The following is a 20,830-nucleotide window of genomic DNA, read 5'->3' on the forward strand; positions in this document are numbered from 1 at the left end:
TAAGAGGTCTACAATGTGATATTTCTAAACTTCCTTTCGCAGAAAGTTAAAATACATGATTTTTGTTTATCCTTTTCTCCCAAAAAAGAAGAAAAAAAATCGTAAGTTAGTTAACATCTGGATTATCTAAGTATATGTTTCAATTAGAGGTGGCAAAATGGACGGGATGAGCGGGATTTGCTTGGGTTTGTGATGGAACCGAGTCATATAGGTTTGGGTCCAACCTTACCCATATGTGTTTTGGGACTAATTTGGGCGGGATTACTTTGGGATGGGTTTAGATTGATCCCGCCCAATACCCAAATCTATTTTCTACATATTTTTTTTCCTTTAATTCATTTTTATTTTTTATATAATTTTAATATTTTTGATTTATTAAATTTTTTTTAGTTTTATTAAATAAACATGCAAGTGCTTTATACTCAGGATACCTATCAAAAATTGGATTAACAAATAAAGAAAAAAATAGATATACAGTCATATTCTAACATATATCAAGATGGCCAAGGTACTTAAGGTGTTGAATATTTATCCTTATCATTGTCCAAAGACGACAGGTCTAAATTGATTGAAATGTTGAAAATTCTTGTGGATAATGACTAGGAAAACTACTAGATTATATTCTCTAGTATAACTATAAAAATTGTTAAAGATAATTTTTGAATCTAAGACTCCGTTTGGATTGGCTATTTTTTCAAAAAATAAGTTTTTCAAATACAATGTTACAATAATATACAATAACTCAAAAAACATCCCATCCATATTACAAAGTTTGGATTACAATTTGTATATATGTATGTATTGCGGTTTTTTAGTACAAGCCTCCATATGCCTCCACTTTTGCCTAGAATTTTAGATTTATTTTAATTCATAAATATTTGGTTCCCCAATTTTTTGAAACAGTCAATTTATTTGAAATTGTCAGTTACTAGCCACGTAACTTCTCATGATCTCAACATTTTAATTGCTCTACACATTTCGGTGACCTTTATCCTTTTTCACTATTTCAAATTTAGGTGACTCTTAACCACTAACCTGCCAAAAATCCACAACTGATGATTACTTATCAAGTTTTTTCACTTTGTTCCCTTACCAGTTTTATTCTCAATCGTCATCCGCCCAAATCAAAAAAAAAAAAAAGAGAGAAAAAAAACACTGTGTATCAAAGCCTGACCATGAAGGAAATCCATGTAAATGTCAATCAATTTACTGTTATGAAATTCCTAATCACATATGTCATATAGAAAGCTCTCAAGTTCCCAGAGCAAAAAACCAGTTCAAGTTCCCAGAGCTGTGGCAAGATGGTTTGGTTTGGAAGCAATTCATTGCATAGGTACCGTTCTATTTGTTATTCATAGCTAGTTTAAGAATATTTTGAAATTTTAAGGTCACAATAGGAAATGTAAGAGAGGATATTTATATAAAATATCCAAAATGATTGAAAAAAATATCCAAAATGACAGACTGCAATCTGGTCGCAAACTAAATTTGGCTTGAGAGTAGAGGGAATAGGTTGTGTGGAAAAAAGGAAGGGGAAAGTGACGAAAGGTTGTGTGTATGGTTGATGAAGAAAAGAGTAGTGATCTGTTGGCATTTTGAGTACTTTGCTGTGTTTTCCTATGGATAGTATTTGCACAAAATGCAAATTATCATAATAGCATAAGAGTAGTACGTTTTTGCAAAATCAGTCACTAATTGTTGCATTTGAATTAAATTTGATTTTTTTTAATATTCTAAACTTTATGCTTCGGGTTTGACTTAAATATCTTTCATCGGTTATTAATACACGGGTCTAGGATTGCTTTTGTATATATTTTTTATGGATCGAATTATTTTTCTTACGACCCCGTAGTACCTTTTTATTTTGAGGGATTGGAACATGCAACCTATAGTTAAAAATTAACCTGATGTTGAAAATAATTAACACATTCTACTAAACCAAATTTTATATCTTTTCTTGGTATATAATTCATTTTCATAAATTTGGACAGAAAAAAATACTTCTTAAAAACTTTTTAGATTTTGATTTCATGTAACAAAAATAAATTTTTGTTATCATTATAGTTTAAAATGTAAACTCGTGCATAATATTAGTTGGGTACGTAATTAAGGACGGTTGATGGTAACTAATTTCACAATATATTCCTCGTCTTGTTGCCACTTCTGAAGTCACCTCCCTCCCCCATTAGCCCAAAGAAAAACTGTAGCCCAAGACACAGGTAACGGCTAGAAGTCCGAACCTAGGTTTTCAGGCCCAAACCATGTATCGACTCGGTCAAGCTCCGAGATCAAGAGTCAATGGGTTCGATCAGAGTCGAACTGATGATGTCAAAAATACAAATTACTTAAAAATTAAAATATTGTATGTAAAATATCTAAGAGCATGTTAATATCAATAAAGGTATATTTATATCTATTTGATATTTCAAATGTATTTAACAAGAAAATGTAAAGAAATTAGAACGATCAAGTAGCAATTTATATTATTCAATGAATATTAACAAATTTAGATTTACAATTATGGATTTGATTGAAAAATAAGACCAAATTTTAGGACAACATTTATAAAGTATGAAATATTTGAGATATATTAATAATTTTTAACAATTTAGGAGTCAAAACATAATATTGAAAATGCTTTGACCCCACATCACACTTTCCCATTTCTTCCTCTACTCCTGAATCCTGATGCATTCCATAGAGCACAACTACTCGATTTTCAACATTCTCTTCCTCCTAACGCATTCCATTCTGCAACTCCTGTCTTCTTCTTCTTCTCCTTCTTCTTTTTTAAATTTCATTTTCATTCTTATTTTGTTAGTTGTTTATTCTCAAACTCAAGAAATATCAAGTTTTCATCTGTTTTCTTCAAACTTTTCTCTTCTCCACTCCCTTTTTTGCATTTTTTGGGTATTTTCTTCTTTTGAATACGAGATCTAAGATTAGATTTTGTTTAAAGAAAGGTTAAAGCATTGATTTTTTATGGTAGAATTGAAATGAATGAGTGAAAATGGATTTGTAAAGGAGGGGAGAGCTCACAAGGATTTGGAGTTCGAGGAAAGGGAAAAAAATCAACAAAAAGGAAATATAAGAAAACCTAGTTTTTACCAATTCTTCCAGTTTCCGGTCAAATCCAATTTTTAACCAGATTTGACTGAGTTTTTATCAACCCAAGTTTTTAAGATAACTCAAATCGAACACTTGACCGGTTCTCGATTCGATCGGTGGACCGATGGATCCGGTACGAGTTTAAAAACATAGGTCCATGCACGATCCTTCTACACGTTTGGTGGTAGTGGTGGCTTATTTTTGGTCCAAGACCATTCATTTGTAGCAGCCATCTCGTCTTATGGGACTTAACCACCAAACAAAGCAAACGGTGTAATCTCGGTTCCTTGCACCTGCAGTTAAAATCCAAAGTGTATCTATACTTTTCTTGTTAAGATGGTGTACGTGCAACTTTGCAACTAGTGATGAATTACTCATTTACTCTGCAATTTATTCATCTTCTTTTGATTTCTGGTGTCATGTGCAACATCAGTTGTATTAATCCTTAACTAATAATGGGAGTGTTTGGATACCAAAATTATTTCAAATAATATTTCGTTTGCATCACAAACACATTTCCCAACATACCTTTTTATATTCCCAATCACCTTTTTATCTCACATACATCATATCACAAAAAGTGCTACAGTAATTATTCCAAATAATATTTCAAATAATACACTATCCAAAGAGGAGTATCATAATCAAAGATTCCAAACAATTCTCTGCATCATACAAACATTGGACCGATACATTGAATTGACATTATACATAATGTCCTATAATTTCCAGTTTCCAGCAAAAGGGATATAAGATCAACAAGCAAGACACTGAGGATTATTGCATTCAGAGGTTAATCAATCATTGGTTTCAAGAAATGGATAGTCAGTGTAGCCAACAACAGGATCAGATGTATAGAAAGTGTCTCTATGGTACTTGTTCAGAGAAGCATTTAACTCGAATCTTCTGGGCAAATCTGGATTGGCCAAGAACAAGCGTCCATATGCAACAAGATCAGCCTGATTTTCGGCCACAGCTCTGTCGCCATCTTCCCTATTATAACCGCCAGCAGCAATGAAAGTACCGTTGAATGCCTTTCTCATCGGCATAAGACTATCTGCAGTTTCCGATTTTTCTCCAAGAGTTTTCATCCTCGGCTCAACCATGTGGCAATAAAGAATTTTGTGCTTGTTCAAGGCTTCCGCCATGTAAAGGCCTAGAGCTTTTGCATTTGAATCGCCCGCTTCATTGTAATTTGCAAAAGGGGAAAGCCTTAATCCGACTCTATGAGATCCTATTGCATCTGAAACAGCTTCAACTATTTCTAAAGCAAATCTGCAACGGTTCTCCAAGGAACCTCCATATTCGTCTGTTCGATCATTGATTTGGTCTTTCAAGAACTGGTCTATTAGAAAACCATGAGCACCATGGATCTCTACCCCATCAAAACCTGCAAATTTTAACACAACACATGTAGTTAGGGAAATGAACCGGCTTCCTTTCTCTTTCTCCAATTGTCGCTTTCCTTCTTCAGATCGAAATCAAATGCTGTACCTGCTTTTTTCTCACTAGAACTATGTACTGATGTACATGACTAACTCTACTAGAACAAGAAACAAAAATATGCAAGTTCACATGAGAAGCAATAACGCTGGAGACAGTACTAAAGCAAAATCAAGTTTACCTCAACCGGAAAAATGCTTGGCAGAGAAGAACAAGTGTTTCGGGTTTGGTGTTCTTTGTCTCAACTCTCAAATGCTTGGTAAATTTCTGAACATCAAACTATTGCTTCTTTTCCCCCAAAGAAAACAAACTTTTATTTTTTCTTCTTTCCAACTCCCTTTAGAGTTTAAACTAATTAATCACAAGCATACATTGAATTTGCAGTGTATATGATTAACAATTTGACATGAGTTGAATATTGGACGTCACTAAGAAAGACTCAAATGCTGTAGATTTCATGAAGTTCTTTCTATCCTAACCAAAAACCGTACCTGCTTCAATGGCATTAATAGCAGCAAGCCTGAAATCGTTGACAATCCCAGGAATTTCTTCTGTCTTTAAACGTCTTGGGGGTGAATATTTTGGGGCATCAAAACCTTCGGGAGTTAATGGTTTGTCTGTCGACGAGATTGGAGCTTGTCCATTGGGCTGAGAGTCTGTAAATGGGAGCTTCACAGTGACTAGTTTCCAATTTTAAACAGTGGACAAGAAACCAAAGAAAATTTTTGTTTCCTGGTGCAGGATGATTATCAAGAAAGGTTGCAGTTAAACTTTTCTATATATATTTTTTCTCTCTGTTTGATGATTTTCCCTTTTATAATTCCAACATGCAATTACATGAAACTAATTAGCTTGAGAAAGAATGAGAGAAGAAGTTACCAGAACTAGAAACCCTTCCCACATGAAAAATTTGGCAAAAGATAATACCGCCTTTTGCATGAACTGCATCTACTATGGGTTTCCAAGCCTCAACTTGTTCCTTTGTCCATATGCCAGGTGAAAATGGAATCCTTCAAGCATAACATAATATTGGCAAAATTTTCAACCAAAAAAACAAAGAAATGTCAGAATTTGACAGTTTTGCTACCTGAACTTCTTTATTGAGCGCTTTGGTACCTAAAATTTTTCTTTCTTGCTACTCCATTATTAATTTATTGCTAAATATGTATTCTTGAATTTAAATAAGAGTTTAGGATGCAAAATAACATTAATCTTTTGTGGTATAGACGTTAAGAGCAGGGTCTTGCATAAGAATTGCTGCTAAAATTACCCTATGAGCGATGTGTCAGAAACTCCTGCGGCTTCAGTTATGATAAGACCACCTCTGGAGGTTCTCTGAGAGTAATATAATACTGCATGTGGTTGTGGTAAATTGCCATAACTTCTTTGCCTTGCCATTGGTGCCAAAACAATTCTGCATATAATTGACAAAGATAGTGGATAAATATCATAAATTAGCCTTCAAATTAGAAAATAGTACTAATACTTTCCAATGAAATCAAACTTGTATAAAAAAGAAGAGTTTACAAGGAAAATTAATGAGTACTTATGAATAAATCCGCCGAATGGGGCACCTACACTACAAAGTTTCAGTCGTGACAAAGAAAGATAAAAGGAAGGACCAAGGAATGAATGCGGAGAAGAGGATGTACCTATGAAATAGCTGAAAATTGCCCAGCTTATATGGGGTCAGTAAAGGGATTGGTTGCTGAGATTGTTCCTTCTCTTGCCCATCTTCCATCTTCTTTCCCATTTCTAGATTTGTTATTAATGCAACTAATGAACCAAAAAAATTTTTTCCCTTGTGCTCAAAAGTTAAAAGAACTAGTGATACAGAGATGTTTAACGCTGTATCATCTGGTTTCAGTTATTTATATAGTTGAAGCAAAGACTTGTACGATACATAGGTCATGAGTGATGCAAAGATTTGCATATGATAGCCAAAATGAAGTCTAGTTTGACCGTTCTTGCATTTTATAGAGTTCAATTTCCCTCCTCTTTTATGTGTAATAGTAAAATTGAAAAGGGCAAATTACACTTTACCCCCTTGTGGTTTAGTGTTTTATTACATATCCCCTCATATGGTTTCAAAAATTATACATAATCTCCTCATGATTTGGATTAAAGTATCAAAGTGACGGAATTTGCAATCATAACGGAGTCAACTAAAATATAAAAAAAATACTCCTATGTAAAGTTAAAAATTATTTATTAACCACAGGGGGGTTATGTATATATATTGAAAATCATAAAGGGGCTATTTGATAAAGTACTAAACCATAAAGGCATTATATGGTAAAATACAAAATCATACGGGATTAAAGTGTCATGCATATTATATTTATATATTTTGATTACTTAAGCCATTTTAGTTTATAAACAAGGATAATTTTGATATTTTTATAGGTTCCGTCATGGATGATCATTTCTAGGGATGGCAATGGGGGCGGGTGCCCGCGGGCAACCGCCCCGCGGGGGGCTCTCGGGGCGGGGGGTGGGGCGGGGGCGGGGGGGAATTTTTTCCCCCCGTTTAGAAACGGGGCGGGGGGCGGGGGAGTATACCCCTGCCCCATCCCCCGCCCCGCCACCCGCAAAAAAAAAAGTATATATATATAAATAAATATATATAATGTGTAATTTAATTAGTTATAAACTTATGATAATGATATTATTAGTTAGATGTATTATATAATGTATATTAGTGTATGTAATATAATTGATATTATCAATTATATGAATAATTAGACATGTCTACTAATAGAATTTATTAATTAGTTATACTAAATTTACTAATACATTTATACTAAATTTCTAATTACACTTAATAGAATAACACTTTTTTTTTAAAAAAAGCACAAACACAATAATGAATTAGTGATTAAAAAAAGCACAAACACAATAATGAATTAGTGATTGTATTTGTACCAAAAGTGAAAACTTGACTATTTTAGTTGTATTTATTTCATCATGTTGGATTGTATTCAAATAACTTTTGTTTGATTGTTTTTATGAGTTTCAATTGTAAAATTACAAAGAATAATAACTTGATGATGTGTTGATATTTTAGTACTTGATTATTTATTAAAATTTAACAATAATAAAATTTTATTAACCCCGCGAGGACAATTTTATTAACCCCGCGGGGGCACCCGCGGGGGAAGCGGGGCGGGGGGAGTGGGAGGCGGGGGACGGGGCGGGGGTCGGGGGGAATTAATAGGCAACGGGGCGGGGGGTGGGGGAGGGGTCCCCCGCCCCGTTGCCATCCCTAATCATTTCTGTCATTTTGACACTTTGATCCAAACTATTAGGGAGTTATATATAACTTTAAAACTAGATGGGAGTTATATGAAAATTAGCTATATCACAGGAGGATAACGTGTAATTTGCCCTATTGAAAACTTGAACAAGTATAAAGTTACAATACACTAAGCCAGAAAGGTTTTTAAAAAAATGGCTTTGCTTACTGAAATTTGCATTTTTGTTTGGTACTATGGTATTAAAACCTGAAAAAGGTGGGTCAATCCTCAACGTTGAATAATCATCTTCTGAAAACTTCTAAACATTACGAATGAGCAAGTGTAACAAAATTACTACAGCAGGATTAATTTTAATTAGTGTTATTCGATAAAATGTAATGTTGTTATACTCGGATTAGATAGCGATTCGGCTAAACTATTGGGTCAAAGATCAATTGGTTGGATTGGATGGACCATTCTCCAAAATTATATAAAAAGTGAATTCATGTCTAAAATATGTCAATTCTCCAAAATTACTTGAAAAACTAAATTAAAACAAATCATACTCAATTCGAGATCTTTTTGTTGAGAATATGGCTTTATAATGCAAGTTGGAATCATTGATGATAAATTGATAAGAGGATAGGGATGAAAACTTCTTGATTTATAGATTAATTAGCGAAGCGAGTGATTTTGATATTTACATCAAGTGGATGGTGTTTTTGTATTCCTATTAATAAATGAAAATTTTACAATTTAAATAACTTAAATTATGTTTCGAGAAAATAATAAAAAAAATTTGAGAATCGAGTTAAACAGTTGAATCAGGTTATTGATTTGACCCATTTTTTACGATTTTGACTGATTTTTACCAATATAATTTTGTGTTATTAACCAGTTAGGGAAGACGGTTGGTTTACAGTCCAACTGACCGATCCGATCCGGATGTAACAACACTGATAATAAGTGGATGTGTGATACTTGGTCAATGTTCAAAAATTATCTATGAGAAAGTAAAATAGCCCATTTCTATACGCCTTTTTGGACTCAAAACTTTAGAAAATCAAAAAAAGACACCACATGATACCCTGAATGTTTGACTTAATTTGATCTATAGAAAGTCAAAAAAAAAACCTCTTAATTTTTCTTTTTCCAAGAACTGAGGTGATAAATGACAAATCGATCTCGACGACCCAAAAACGACAAGCACTGACAGTTGATGCGTCATTGCTCTGCTCTGATTATTGGCGTTTTCAATTTGTGGGGACACACTAGTGCACCTGCCATTGACTGTATAATTCTGTATAGTTGACATTACAAGGCCGCTAACAAATACATCAATTGCAAATTTATACAAAGATTCAATATCGTGGCAATCATTCTAGCGGAAGTAATTAGAGAAGGATTTGTTTTTAAGTAGGAGGTTTAGAATCGAAATCTCTAACTCACACTCTCTTTCTATTCATATCGTTCAATCCAATCCTTTCATAGTAATTAAAGAAGGTTTAATTTCACTTTTTATCGTATGACAAGTTTATTCTTGAAAACAACGAAAAGGTCCTATAAAAAAATGAATTTCCCTTGTGGTAAAGGAACTCCATAGGGGTTGAAGAAAATGGAATAGAGGATTGGAACCGGCTATATTTGTGGTTGTATTTATAATTTGATAGAATTTTATCTTGTAATCAAATTTTTAATTTGATATGATTTTATCTTTTATAACATTTATTATGATGTAGAAACTTTTACATAAGCTCCGAGCAACGTAAATGAAAGTGGAACATAATGAGAAACAACATCCTTTCCAAAATTTAAGATAAATAGCAGTAACATCCCTTAACATTTGATCCCAAAACCACTTTGGTCCTAACCAAAAAAACTGCTGAAATTCTCCTCTGGCAACGAAGGAGGATCCGCAACCGGAATAAGTACTCCAAAAATTGCACAGCCTTAGAAGGATTGTTTCAGGCACGGATTTAAGGGGGGGCTGGTGGGGGCTTAAGCCCCCCCCAAGCCGCCGGAAAATCCCCTATATATAGGGGATTCCGGCGGCCAGCCCCCCCTTAAATCCGTGCCTGTCCATGTCCATGGCTCCATGCCTGATGCCTCCATGAATGCTGCAGAGGACCTCAAGAATAGCTGGGCCTGGAAAGCCGCTGCCAGCACTGCTGAGTCTGCTGACTGCTGAGGTCCGAGGAAGAAGATGACCCAATTTATGTTGAATTTTTTTTTTGCCCTCTAAATACAAAACGACGTCGTTTCACTTTTAGTGGAACGACGTCGTTTTGTATAATGAGGGAAAAAAAAAGCACGCCGCGTCGCCGCCAATGCCAAAGGCCAAAGGGCAAACAACTGAAACAAGACTCCAAGTCTCCAACTCCAAGAAGAAGACGCCACTCACGCCAGGCTCCAAGAACTCCAAGAAGCTTCAGTTGAGAACTTGAGATTCTACCATCCTGCTTCAAGCCTTCAATTCAAGGCTCCAAGACTCCAACTCTCCACCATTCCATTCACATAAATCTTTTAGGTTAGTTTTTTGGTTTAAATTACAATATTCATCTTTATATTTTTGTTAATTATATGTTTAAATTATTTTTGAATTTTGAGTATCTTGATATTAATTTGATTAAGATTAATTTTTATTTAGTTTATGTTAATGTAATTTAAGAATTTGAAAGATTACATTAAAAAATTTAATGATATTAAATTTAAATTAGAAATTAGTTTAGAAATTGTATAGATTTTAGGTTGTATTTAGTTTTTAAAATTTTGTTAGTTTTATATTTGAAATTTTAAGAATTAATTATGTGAATTAGAAATTTTGAATGTAAATATAAATTCAAAATTTTATGAGATTGAATTAGAAATTATATGGGTATTTAGATGTACCTTATTTTAACTTTTTGATAATTTTATATAATGAATTTTATAAATTGAGAAATATAAGTAATATGAATTTATTATTAAATTAAAGAATTATTTATATGAATTTTAAATTAATTGATTATTGAATTGCATAATTTTATTGAATTTAACCACAATTATTTAATTGTGACAGAAAATGGAGAGATTCTTTAAACCTAAACGAGTCCGTAGTGGTGAATCTTCAAATGAGCCTAATATTAGTGAACCAGTTCAAAATCAATCTTGTGTGGAATTGAATTTAAATGATATTGTTAGTGATCCGGGATTACGAAAATCAGTTGAGAAATTTGATATTTCTCTTCGAGACCATGTCCGAAGAGAGTATTTGACTAGGGGACCTTGCCAACCGATTGGCCATATGTATCCAAAAACATCATTTGGTCAACAACATAGAAGTTTCCAAGATATTTGGTATCAAAAGTTTGTATGGTTAGAGTATAGCATATCGAAAGATGCGGCGTTTTGCTTTTGGTGCTTTCTTTTCAAAACACAAAATAAGGGAGGTCGATATGCAGAGGATGCCTTTACAAAAACGGGATTCAATAATTGGAAAAAGGCAATGGAAAGATTTAATGAACATATTGGAGCTGTGAATAGTTGCCATAATGATGCTAGAATACAGTTTGAAAGTTTTCAAGATCAAAGGCATAGTGTGTCAAATGTGCTACGATCTTGTGGGCGCGAAATAGATATTGCATATCGCACCCGTTTAACTGCTGCTCTGGATGTGACCCGCTTTCTTTTGAAGCAAGGATTGGCTTTTCGTGGAAATGATGAGTCAACTAGTTCTTCAAATAGAGGCAATTTTCTTGAATTGTTTGATTGGTATAGCCAGCGAAATACTGAGATTTTTGAGGTTGTAAATCAAAATGCTCCTGCAAATAATCAACTAACTTCTCCAATGATTCAAAAAGATCTGGCACATGCTTGTGCCTCAGAGATCACAAGTGTTATAATCAATGATATTGGAGACAATTATTTTTCCCTAATAGTTGATGAGTCTCGAGACAGTTCAGTGAAAGAGCAAATGGGAGTTGTTTTGAGATATGTGAACAAAGAAGGGCGTGTGATTGAACGTTTCCTTGCAATTGTACATGTGTCTGACACCACATCTCTTTGTTTGAAAGATGCAATTGATTCTTTATTCGCGCAACACGGATTATCATTATCCAAATTGAGAGGTCAAGGATATGATGGAGCTTCAAATATGCGAGGTGAGTTCAATGGTTTGAAGGCCCTTATATTACAAGAAAATCCCTATGCGATGTATATTCACTGTTTTGCTCACCAACTCCAGTTAGTTATTGTTGCTGTTGCTAAGGGAAATATCATTATCAGTGAATTTTTTGTCTATGTCTCTATGATTGTCAATTTAACTGGAGTATCATGTAAAAGGAGAGATCAATTAAGACAAATAGAACATGATAAGATTGTTGCACTTTTAGACAGTGGAGATATTATTAGTGGAAAAGGCAAAAATCAAGAAACTAGTTTAGCAAGACCAGGGGATACTCGTTGGGGATCACACTATCTAACATTACTTCGTCTATCCTCTATGTGGGCTTCGGTGATTGGAATATTGGGAAATATACAAGATGATGCCTCCACTTCTGACAATAGAGGTATGGCCAGGGGTTTGATTGATAGAATGAATGATTATGAGTTTGTTTTTGCATTGCACCTGATGAAGTATTTATTGGGAATCACAAATGACTTGTCACTTGTTTTGCAACAAAGGGATCAAAATATTGTCCAAGCCATGAGTTTGATTGATACTATGAAATCTCAATTGCAAGACTTTAGGGAAGAGGGATGGCAAATAATTTTAGATGAAGTCAACAATTTTTGTGAGTTGAATATGATTCCCGTGATTGATATGGAAGACAGTATAGCAATCCGTGGCAATGCCAGGCGCAGTCGCAGAGGTCAAACCATCACTAATTTTCATCATTATCGCGTGGAAATTTTTTGTGAGGTATTATTTTTGAAATTATTATTTCATTACATTTGTTACTTGTTAGCAGATTTTCTTAGTTATTAATTTTATTATTGTTGTGATGTCAGGTTGTTGATTTAATTATACAAGAGATGAATAATCGTTTCTCGGAAGTTAGCACGGAATTGCTTAGTTGCATAGCATGTCTTGATCCAAAAAGTTCTTTCTCTCAATTCAATGTGCAGAAACTACTCCGTCTTGCTGATTTATATCCTGAAGACTTCTCAAGTAACGATTATTTATATCTTGAGTCTCAACTTCGAAATTATATTTATAATGTGCAACGCGATCCTCAATTTTCAGAAGTTGGAGATTTGGGAAGTCTTGCTCAACAAATGGTTAAAACTGGTAAAAATACAGTTTTTCCATTTGTTTATCGTCTGATCCAGTTGGCATTAGTTCTACCAGTTGCGACTGCTTCTGTTGAAAGAGTATTTTCTGCAATGAATATTGTCAAGACTGATTTGCGCAACAAAATGGGAGACGAGTGGATGAATGACTGTCTGGTTGTATAAATCGAGAAGGATATTTTTGCAACAATTGAAAATGAGCAAATATTGCAACGTTTTCAACGGATGAAAACTCGCAGAATGCAATTGCCTCCTCTTCGTTATTCGAGTGCAACAACTACCAATACTTCAAGTGTTAATCAATAACAAATTTTTGGGTATGTATAATTATATGTTTTTATTATTTTTATAATTATTGATTCTAAATTTTACTTATTAAATATATTTATTTCGTCACAAAAAAAATTTTTTAATACACTTCAGCCCCCCCAAAAATAAATTTCTGGCTCCGTCCCTGGATTGTTTTATGCATCACTAGAATCAAGAAATGGATAGTCTGTATAGCCAGCAACTGGATCAGGTGTGTAGAAAGTCTCTCTGCTATACTCGTTCAGAGGAACATTTAATTCAAATCTCTTGGGCAAATCTGGATTGGCCCAGAAAAAGCGCCCATACGCAATGAGATCAGCACGATTTTCAGCCACAGCTTCGTTACCATCTTCCCTATCATAACCTCCTCCAGCAATGAATGTACCCTTAAATGCCTTCCTCATTGGCAGAAGGCTTTCATCAGGGTAATCAGCTTTTTCCCAAAACCTTGGCTTTACCATGTGACAGTACAATATTCCATACTTATTCAAAGCTTCGGCCATATAAAGTCCCAGAGCATGGGGATTTGAGTCTCCTGATTCGTTGTAATCGTCGAAAGGGGAGAGTTTTATGCCAACTCTGTCAGGTCCTATTGCAGTGGAAACAGCTTCAACTATTTCCAGAGCAAACCTGCAGCGGTTCTCCAACTTGCCACCATATTCATCTGTTCTATCGTTGATTTGATCTTTCAAGAACTGGTCTATTATATAGCCATGTGCTCCATGTATCTCCACCCCATCAAAACCTGCATATTTAAGAAGACTAGGTCATCAAATCAACCTTTTTGTTCTGTTGGCTCCCTTTCCACTTGTTTCTCTCATCAAATATCCTCTCCATTATGCAATAATTAAAGGAAGAAAGATCTGATTTGGACTTCCTTAGCTGAAATTTAAATAGCAGAAGAAAAATTCGTATAAATATTAACATGCTCTTCCCTCTCTCACAAGATAGGTATTGCTGCCTAGTTAAGTTTAAGAGATTTATCAAGTCTTGACCAGACATGAAAAGCCTAACCAGCTTCAATAGCATTAATAGCAGCAAGCCTGAAATCGTCGACGATTTGAGGAATTTCTTCAATCTTTAACCGTCTGGGAGGTGAACATTCATGGACACTAACACCATCTGCTTGAATCTGGGAAGGTAACAGCTTGTCTGTGGATGAAATTGGAGCCTGTCCATTGGGCTGAAAATCTGTAAGTGGCAACAAACCAAAACTAGCTTTTAGAGTAAAATCAGAAAGGACCACTAACTAGGTCTAAATAAAGGAGAGACAATTTGAATTGTCTACAAGACAATAACACTGTTCAAACTTCTACACAGGCTTGGTAGCAATACAAAACTGGAAATCTGAAGGAGTGGTCTTGACAAGTGAATATTGGTTAGGATTTACATTCCAATTGTGCCTTTTGAATCTTCATGTAAAGCTGACATGAACCGAAAACCGAGCTTATGATATGTAATCAGAGGACAAATTACCATAATTTGATACCCTTCCTACATGCCAAATCTGGCAAAAGAATATACCACCTCTGGCATGAACCGCATCAACTATGGGTTTCCAGGCCTCAACTTGTTCCTTAGTCCATATTCCAGGTGTTGACTCATACCTTCATTCATCAGGAAATATTGAACTGAACACATGTAGCAATGACCACAAAAACTATAGAGTGAAATGTGTGCGCGCACTGATAATACATACTCTCCAATAAGAATTTGACAAAAAACTGATAGTAATATTACCCTCTTGCTGTTTCAGAAATAACTGTGGCTTCTGCTATTAGCAGACCACCTTTGGTCGTTCTCTGGGAGTAGTATAATTTAGCATGTGGCTGTGGAACATTGTCGTAAGATCTTTGCCTTGTCAGAGGTGCTAAAACAATTCTGCATGAATTGGCAAAAGAAGGTACCTAAATCAGCCTTGAATCATCTTGTGGGGTCTCACGTTAATCACCTCCAATGATGAAATTATTTGATGAGAAATGAAGATAGCTGGAAGGATCCACGAATAATATATTTCCAAATAGTTCAGACTGGGTGGATCACGAACATATAGGTTCAGAAAATTGTGTTATCATTTGAAAGATGAGAGCAGGTGAGATAGTAGCATTGAGATGGCAACCGATTTCTCTCATCTAAGTGCTCGTAAAAAGGCAGTAAGGAGTATGCAGACAAAGTTCGAAAAAATCTACTTGAACTCTGCGCAAAAGGCAGACAGCCATGAGCATACAGAAGGCAGAGCAAAGGATGAATCTGTTTCCAGTTTATGGGGAAAACTTGGGAGATTCTCTAGAAAAGTTATAGAAATCGTGTCATTATGGAACTTCCACTGAAGCAGATATGGTTCAAAACTTTTGATCAGAATAAAATGATACTGCTGTATATGGAAACAGCACAAAACAAAGCTATGAGCAGTAAGTCATTCAGATGACATATATCTATCAAAACTTCGGAACCAAGTGCCAGAGATTGCACTGCAATGTACAAATTTTCTTTTGATTACTTGAGAGATTCAAAATCAATCATCAGTCTTCCAAAGAGTTATAGAGTCTGTTTCACTTGAAAATTAGACCAAAACCTCTGAACTGAAGGAAAAGAAAATTTGAAAGTTCATGAGGTTGCTCATGAATAATCATTCAATCCTTTTTCTAAGCGAATAATCATTCAATTGGTTTATATGTTCTGTAAAATCGCAAGTTCTTTGAAGTTCTGATTTGCAAATTTATCAAACTAAAGATATAAAGAATTTCGACTGAATGCTGATGCTGAGTATATAAATTGTTATGCCAGTGGGCTAAAACTTTCATCAACAGCAACCGAAATTGTGTCAACTCCATCAGAACGCAGGACCATTTCCTCACTTAGATGTTCTGAACCTCAGCAGTGGACTGATACGTTATTTTATCCTCCAGCTGAGATACTATGGTGCAATCAACAGTTCCTGTAACAGACAGTATCCATGGAATCTCCCCCTTCATATTGGACTTTCAGGTGAAAAAATTTTACTCTCGTAGCCGAACCCGAAACGTTCAACCAAACATGGAAGCAAAGCTACATGATATACAAAGCCCAACTCGGCATCAAAAATAACTAAGAATCAATGCTGGTTAAGGGGACTGGATTAATGGGACTATGAAGCAACTTTTCATTAGCTTCTTCCATTTAGTTCCACATGAGACCAGACTCTACAGAGATTTCTGGCTCATTTATTCACCAAAGCATAGAAGCTTTCGCTATTTGACTTGGTTTGCTAACATACAGAATTTTAAATGGTAAAATTATTTGCCTCAACCAGCTGATTTATCCCGAAGTTACAAGAATTATAAAGTAGATACATGAGAGGTTTTCATAGAGAAACCACCCTAACAAAGAAAAATGACAAAAGATCTGCGTTTTCATCAAAAACTGATGAAGTTCCATTAAGAAGACACATAAGCAGCGTTTCTTGATTACAAATTACAGATACAGTACAGCATTTTCATTAGGAAACTAAAGGAAACAAATTGTAATAGTCAATAATCTGAGAGAGATGTACCTATGAGAGAGCTGGAAGTTTCCCAACTTATAAGGAGTTAGTAATGGGATTGGTTGCTGATGGTGGTACTGCGAATGTTGCTCCTCTTGCCCATATTCTAAAGCTTTTTCCATCTCTGGTTACTGTTACACCCAGCCTTCCGGCACTTTCCCAAAGCAATAATATACGATGAATCACATCACATAAAGAGGAGCAGTTACCCGGGCATGGACCACAATTAGCGTATATGATTTTTGCACCATCCCTGAGCAGTCCTCTCACAAAAGGAAATGAGAGGACTGCAACAAGCCACGTATAATGGAGGCAGCAACAAAGGAAACGACGCTGTTTTAGTAAGTGAGTAGAGAAAAAAATTAAAAAAAAAAAACATTTGAGAGGCTAACGGACTCCGTTAAAATACCTCAGCTGTCCGTTCCAAAAATTCCCGCTCAAATTAATGAGGCACGGCTCTTCATCTGAAATCTTTAAATGAAATAAAATTTTGGTCTCCCTCCAAAAACATATCTTGTAAACATTCATTCACAATTCCAGAGTATCAGCAAAATAATATCCCTACTCCAAATTGAAAATTTTCAAATGAGAGATTTTTGGAGAAAGTGTTGCAGAAATATAGTATCATCAATCAGTATACTGAGGGAACACAAGAAGTAACTATTGCAGGACAAAAATTTTTCATAAAGGCTGCAAAGAGGCAGAAGTTGGTGAGATCTGAAGCAGAAATAGACTCAATCGAATTGGACTAAACCCCAAAGGTAAGAATATTGCAAACTCATTGCACTATTTGGTTTGTTTTGCGACAGAAGGGGGATGAATTTACTTGCATGATTTTGTTCATACAACTTGTTTAAGACAATGTGACATGAGTAATGAAATTGGAACTCTAGTGAAAACTCCTAAGCAAGGAAATCATATGGGTAGCACAAATTAGATACATTGAGAGTCAACTTAAAGAACGTATGCACAGGGAACTTATGCATGCCAAGTGTTTGTAAATTTGACTCAATAGACGAATTAAATGACTTAGGATGCTTATAGATATATAAAATAACAGGGAGAGTGTGAAGGTAATTGTTCATTGCTTTTTTTTTTTATTCTTGTTGCAGGATAGCAGTGACACCATATAGTTTAAACTGTATTACCGACTGTGTATGAGCATTTACATCACAGTAGATTGACACATACAAAGATAAAAGATAAGTAAAGTGAGTTATTGTAAATTCCACGAATGAAATATAGAGTACAACACTGTAACGTCTGACTCACAATGCGTACATTTATGACTATAAACGGTAACTGTCATCTAACAACATGTATATTATCGGAAACCTATTGTGCACAACTGTGACACTATGCGACCATTACTCACATATATGATTTTGTCATAGGTTTTAGTATCCGAAAAGTCTACCTAAACAAGGATTAGGATGGCTTGACAACATCAAGAAGGTACACTTATTGAAAGGTATTCCATAACATGATTACAATGATATTTACCTACTCGTAATTGCTTTTAAAGTATGGTGTAACTTGTTGCAAGATATAAATTTTACTACTTGTAATTGCTTTTAAAGTATGTCGTAACTTTGAATAACTTGTAAGATTTTGTCTAGACAAGGTATGTGATGTACACCGTATTTATTGGAATGTATAGCATGTTAGTCATTAATAACATTTATATCAGATTTTTTACTAGATAGTTATTTGTTACAATCGTCTATGAAATTGACCATTAGTTCTTACGAGAGTGCATTAAATTAGATAAATAGTTTACTTCAATGAATGACAAGTACATATATACTTAGTGAATGTATAATCTGATTGAAATAATGTACACCGTGTAACCGACCAAATACAATGTGTACAAATTATTGAATATGCAGTTAGTTGTCCACATGCATATTGCAATTAGCTGTTGCAGTCACTTGTACTGATTTTTAGTAAATGTTTTTTACTTGTATCAGTAGTACTGACTTGTCTGTAAATACCTTATACAGTGTGATGTAAAAATACAATTAGTTTACTAAAATGTACGTCATTTTAGGTATTAGTTACTTGAATGTGCATATCTATAAAAGATAGTGTAATGGTATGCATACCTTTGAAAAAGTTATTGGTGCCTTGACCAACCTGGGCATCTCCTTACAAGCTGCAGTAGATGTGTAATATTACTTGTACGAGTAATACTAATTTGCCTATAAGCACCTTATACGGGGTGATTTATGAGGTACAATCAGTTTATAAAAATGTACATCATGTTAGGTATTAGTTACTTGACTGTCTATATCTGTAAAAGGTACTGCAATGGTATGTAACTTTGAAATGATTATTGACCTAGATAAGGTGTGTGATGTACACCATATTTATCAGAATGAACAATATGTTATTCATCAATACGATGCATAGAAATTGTTAAACATGCGGTTATTTACTCACATGCATATTGCAATTAGTGATCACAACAATATGCATAGTTTGCAATATGCATGGTGCAATGGCATGCATACATTTGGAATGATTATTGATGTTTTGGCCCACTTGTGCATCTCCTTGTAGGCTGCAGTGGGTTTATAATTTTATCTATATGAATAATACTAATTTATCTATAAGCATCTTACACGGAGTGATGTATGAGGTACAATTAGTTTATAAAAATATACATTATGTTAGATATTAGTTAGTTAACTGTGTATATCTATAAAAGATAGTATAATTGTACACATAAATTTGGAACAGTTATTTAGCCCTTTGATCAATTTATGCATCTCCCTATAGTAGATGTGTAATTTTACTTGTATGATCAGTCTTTGTTTGTCTGTGAGTATCTTACACAGGATGATCTATGAGGTACAATCAGTTTACAAAAATGTACATCATGTTAGCTGTTAGTTACTTGATATGTAAAAGAGAGATTAGATCATTGAACCCATCGTTACTTGACTATGTATATATGTTAGGTGTTAGTTACTTGAACGCTACATCGTTGAACCCCAGTTGTGAGTATGAAATTTGGATTGCATCTTGTAATGTGTTAAATTTTTTCAGCATCATATCTAAATTGGTATGACGAGCCAGTACACTATTACTGATATCTTATACTAGCCTATGTTATTGGTTGTAGGAAAAAATTTTAAAAATGAAAAAATTCGACAAGCAGTCTGATGCCAACTTATCTGCTAAGCTAAAAAAGCTATTCAAAATTCGCAATAACAATACAGGGGTTGACCCCGCGAATTGTGAGTGGGTATGCAATTAGCACCTTTAACTCAAGACTTTTTTATTAGATGTTGAATATCCAAAAATGTAGAATCAGGTTACATACCTTTTCCGTGTTATTTTTTTTAATACCTCATTCGTTTCAGATACTTGTTCCGGTATGCACAGAGGGGTATTGATTTGTTTACAGCTTTGATGTCTCACAGAGACAAATGTACCTGCTAGATCCTAATAGCGATCAAGCAAAGAGTAAAGACATAAGTGTACTTAATCGACTGATATGTTGGATTGTCACCTAAATGCATTACAAGAGAAGAGGACTATATTGTAGTGTTTCTAATCTGCTTGACAAAATCTTTGGTGCTATAGAAACGTGCCTTGGGGTTGATCGTGGCGACAAAGTTTGGTCTCGCTATTGACTTCTCCAGTTTCTCGTTTGCACTTGCCGATGTCTCTCATCACTCACCAAATAAAGTGTAAATAGTTTTACTTCTCACATGTTTAATTGTTACAACTGCAAATATTTTATTACAACATATAAACTCCAACCTCTCTAATGTGAAGTCAACATGAACAGTTGTGATAGTGGTATTTTCATCATGACATTCCTAGAGCATTGGAGCAGAAGATTAGTTGTTTGGCTTACAGAGGTATTATAATTTGCTTATATTTTTTTTCCTAATTTACATCTGGAATTGTGAAAAATAGTTGTTACCAT

The 20,830-nt window shown here is 34.5% G+C and overlaps 3 protein-coding genes across 5 annotated transcripts; 1 reads left to right on the top strand and 2 right to left on the bottom strand.

The window, feature by feature from the left end:
- Nucleotides 1–3,800: 3,800 nt before the first annotated feature.
- On the bottom strand, nucleotides 3,801–6,370 carry LOC113712938 (putative 12-oxophytodienoate reductase 11). The gene is made up of 5 exons (XM_027236582.2): nucleotides 6,204–6,370; nucleotides 5,822–5,965; nucleotides 5,431–5,561; nucleotides 5,043–5,207; nucleotides 3,801–4,498 (listed from the first exon to the last, which is right to left on the bottom strand). Exons 1-5 carry the CDS (start codon nucleotides 6,302–6,304, stop codon nucleotides 3,906–3,908), a joined length of 1,134 nt encoding a protein of 377 aa, XP_027092383.2. The 5' UTR covers nucleotides 6,305–6,370; the 3' UTR covers nucleotides 3,801–3,905.
- Nucleotides 6,371–10,097: 3,727 nt separating this feature from the next.
- LOC113712915 (uncharacterized) lies at nucleotides 10,098–13,471 on the top strand. Of its 2 annotated transcripts, XM_072067921.1 has the most exons (4): nucleotides 10,098–10,314; nucleotides 10,846–11,926; nucleotides 12,509–12,687; nucleotides 12,777–13,471. In XM_072067921.1, exons 2-4 carry the CDS (start codon nucleotides 10,849–10,851, stop codon nucleotides 13,221–13,223), a joined length of 1,704 nt encoding a protein of 567 aa, XP_071924022.1. In that variant the 5' UTR covers nucleotides 10,098–10,314; nucleotides 10,846–10,848; the 3' UTR covers nucleotides 13,224–13,471. The 2 variants fall into 2 exon arrangements, with proteins under 2 accessions (XP_071924022.1, XP_027092352.1); XM_027236551.2 differs by having other exon boundaries at nucleotides 10,846–12,687.
- On the bottom strand, nucleotides 13,425–17,086 carry LOC113712916 (putative 12-oxophytodienoate reductase 11). 2 transcript variants are annotated; one of them, XM_027236553.2, is made up of 5 exons: nucleotides 16,900–17,086; nucleotides 15,108–15,248; nucleotides 14,895–14,974; nucleotides 14,382–14,558; nucleotides 13,425–14,112 (listed from the first exon to the last, which is right to left on the bottom strand). In XM_027236553.2, the coding sequence occupies exons 1-5, from the start codon at nucleotides 17,010–17,012 to the stop codon at nucleotides 13,523–13,525; spliced, it is 1,101 nt and encodes a 366-aa protein (XP_027092354.1). In that variant the 5' UTR covers nucleotides 17,013–17,086; the 3' UTR covers nucleotides 13,425–13,522. The 2 variants fall into 2 exon arrangements, with proteins under 2 accessions (XP_027092354.1, XP_027092353.1); XM_027236552.2 differs by having other exon boundaries at nucleotides 14,844–14,974; nucleotides 16,900–17,084.
- Nucleotides 17,087–20,830: the final 3,744 nt, after the last annotated feature.

The sequence above is a fragment of the Coffea arabica genome, chromosome 10e, assembly GCF_036785885.1.
Source record: "Coffea arabica cultivar ET-39 chromosome 10e, Coffea Arabica ET-39 HiFi, whole genome shotgun sequence".
Lineage (NCBI taxonomy): Eukaryota > Viridiplantae > Streptophyta > Magnoliopsida > Gentianales > Rubiaceae > Coffea > Coffea arabica.